Raw genomic sequence first — 2,929 nt, 5'->3', positions numbered from 1 at the left:
ATCATGTTCAATATAGACATGAATTGTTTTCTGCAATACTTCCTTTCTTTGTGGATATTGACTTTTATAAATCGTAAGATGATTCATTACTCAAAAAGTAAAGGCTTTCACAGACCATGGTTTCAATTCATATTCATCTAAAAGTACTGTATTTACCTGCCATATGTCTTTCTTCCAGATAAATATTATCATCCAAAGACATGATGCCTAGAAACGAAAGCACTGTGGTCAAGTTCTTCCTCGTGGGATTCACCAATGACCCTGAGCTAGAAATTCTGCTCTTTTTACTGTTTTTATCGATCTACACCTTCACTCTGCTGGGCAACTGCAGTATCATGGCCATTGTCTGGTTCAGCCCCCAGCTCCACACACCCATGTACTTTTTTCTCACCCAACTTGCTTTTTTAGATTTAGTTTTTTCCTCTGTTATCTCTCCCAAGATGCTGGCTGATCTTCTTAATGAGAAAAGGATAATCACATTTTCTGGCTGCATTACACAAATATTTTTCTTTAGTGGTTTTGCCAGCACAGAATTCTTCCTGTTGGCAGCAATGGCATTTGACCGCTATGTGGCAATATGTAACCCATTGACATATACAGTCATCATGAACAATGGTCTGTGTTCACGTTTAGTGGCAGGGTCATACATAGGTGGCTTTCTACACTCTCTGATACATGTCGGTTGTTTTTACCGGTTATCTTTTTGTGGTCCTAACGTTATGAACCATTTTGTTTGTGATTATCCTGTGCTCTTGAAGCTATCCTGTACTGACATCTTGATAAATGAATGGATCCGTTTTGTACTTTCTTCCTTTGTAGTCATAGGTTCTCTCCTAGTTATAATTGTCTCCTATTTATACATTATTACCACTATTCTCAAGATTGGTAACACAGCAGGTAGACACCGTGTTGCCTCCACCTGCATATCCCATTTCACATGTGTGTCTCTCTTTTATGGCAGTGGTTTCTTGATGGAGATACTCCCCAATTCAAGTTCTTCAGAGGAGCAGAAGAAAGTAGTTACTGTTATTCCCACTGTCCTGATACCTGCTTTGAACCCCCTGATATACAGCCTGAGAAACAATGAAGTAAAAGAAGCTGTAAGGAAGATATTGAGCTGGGCAATTAAAACCAAGTGACGGAAATGATTGCAATACCCAAGACCTGACAGAGAATTACACCATATTTAAGTTTACTTTAGAACATATCTTATGTATTTAAAACAGTTTTTAATGTTGTTTGTCCAGGCTTGCCAAGGCCAACACTATGGGCCTGATTCCGATCCGGGTAGGAAAGCATTCCCGCCTAGGACCCGATTATGATGCGGTTGAGAAGGCCACCTAAAGTCATTTGCTCCTTCCAAATCGGATCGGGAACATGTCTTCCCGACCAAAGGCCAGATTACTATGCGGTTAGGAACATAGGCTTCCAATAGAAGTCAATGGGAGTCCAACCAAATCTTATCTGGAAGTTGTCCGGTTGCATCATACTCGGTCGGTCGGAATCTCCCAATCCGAGTCGGTCGGGAACCATTTCCAAACTTATTAGATCAGGAAGATTTCCTGACTGCATCAGAATAGGCCCTATGTGTTGACTGAACTCAGGTGCCAGGATACAAGAGATCCAAAATCTATGATTCCAAATGGTATCCGAGCATCTCTGTGCAGCCATTACAGGATATTGTTCTGGGACTGGGGAATACGTTTGCAGGCCAAAAAGTGGCAGGAAAAAATATGCAGATGTTCCTTGATTGTGAGGAATATTTCACAGATATTTACCCCCTGTTCTAAGCAGAAAGTAAATGTCAACTGAGTTGATGTGGGTCAGTCGTGGTGGCTTGCATGGGGTAAATGACTGGTCATTTGTCTGCTTTCCTTTGGGTGCTGCAGGCGAATCACGGGACAAGCAGTGTATCTGAGGCACCCCGTCCCACTTTGGCCACTGTTTTGTCAGCTGCAGAATTTTAATTAAGCCGTAGTGATCAAAGTAATCTGGATTGCTCGGTGATGAGGAATTGCCTACAATAATGCAAATATGCCAACTTGCCTAATCAAGTGTGAGGAGCTTTCACTCCGATGTTTATGTCTTATGGCTTTTAGCTCTATTTTCTTAGCACAAAAGACATCCTCTAGGCCCATTTTCAAAGCAATGGTGCATTTTGCTCTAGGAATTGTGGGCCCGATTCACAGAACTAACTTAAGACAAAATCCTAAACTTACTACTTTTGGTATTCACAGAAGTTAGGATTTTGTCTTAAGTTTGTCTTAAGACAGACTTAAGACAGACTTAAGACAAAATCCTAACTTAAGTCTGTCTTAAGTCTGTCTTAAGTCTGTCTTAAGACAAAATCCTAACTTCTGTGAATACCAAAAGTAGTAAGTTTAGGATTTTGTCTTAAGTTAGTTCTGTGAATCGGGCCCATTGTGTAGATTGGCCAACAATCTACCCCAAGTGCACATTTAGCAATCTAAGCATGAGCATGTTCTGTTGCATTTCATCGCAAAATGTATCTTTTCATTCATTTTTGAAGGAAATAGAGCTAAATTCAGAGTTAGATTTCTCATGTTATTCTTTATAATCTCACAGAATATTTGGGAATTTTTGTGTGAATAGTATGAATCAACATCTGGAAAACTCAGGTCTGTCATTTTTGGTGCGGAAATATTTAGTACAGAAACAGTGACGTTCCATAAATTAATTTCTACAGATGATCTTTTTGAGTTTTCATGCTGTTGTTTATTAGGATTACTCTCTGAATTTGGATGAAAAAAGATTCTAACAGCAGGAATAAGTCAACAATAGGCTGAATTGTCAACCTTCTTACTGCTGGGAGCTATTAAAATAAAATTATTTTTATCTGGTGGTGTAAGATGATTCTTACAATACACAAGAAACTTCAGCTTTTATAATGTTCGGCAGAAACATACAA

At 39.3% G+C, this 2,929-nt stretch overlaps 1 protein-coding gene across 1 annotated transcript; it reads left to right on the top strand.

Moving 5' to 3' along the window:
• The first annotated feature begins 200 nt into the window (after positions 1–200).
• On the top strand, positions 201–1,139 carry LOC144760733 (olfactory receptor 5AP2-like). Its single transcript, XM_078646548.1, has one exon. The coding sequence runs from the start codon at positions 201–203 to the stop codon at positions 1,137–1,139; it is 939 nt and encodes a 312-aa protein (XP_078502674.1).
• Positions 1,140–2,929: the final 1,790 nt, after the last annotated feature.

This window comes from Lissotriton helveticus, chromosome 1_1 (assembly GCF_964261635.1).
Source record: "Lissotriton helveticus chromosome 1_1, aLisHel1.1, whole genome shotgun sequence".
Taxonomy (NCBI): Eukaryota; Metazoa; Chordata; class Amphibia; order Caudata; family Salamandridae; genus Lissotriton; species Lissotriton helveticus.
This window is presented reverse-complemented; position numbering and strand designations above follow the sequence as displayed.

Coding starts and splice junctions, on each gene's coding strand:
- LOC144760733 (XM_078646548.1), top strand. CDS start 201: ATGATGCCTAGAAACGAAAGCACTGTGGTCAAGTTCTTCCTCGTGGGA.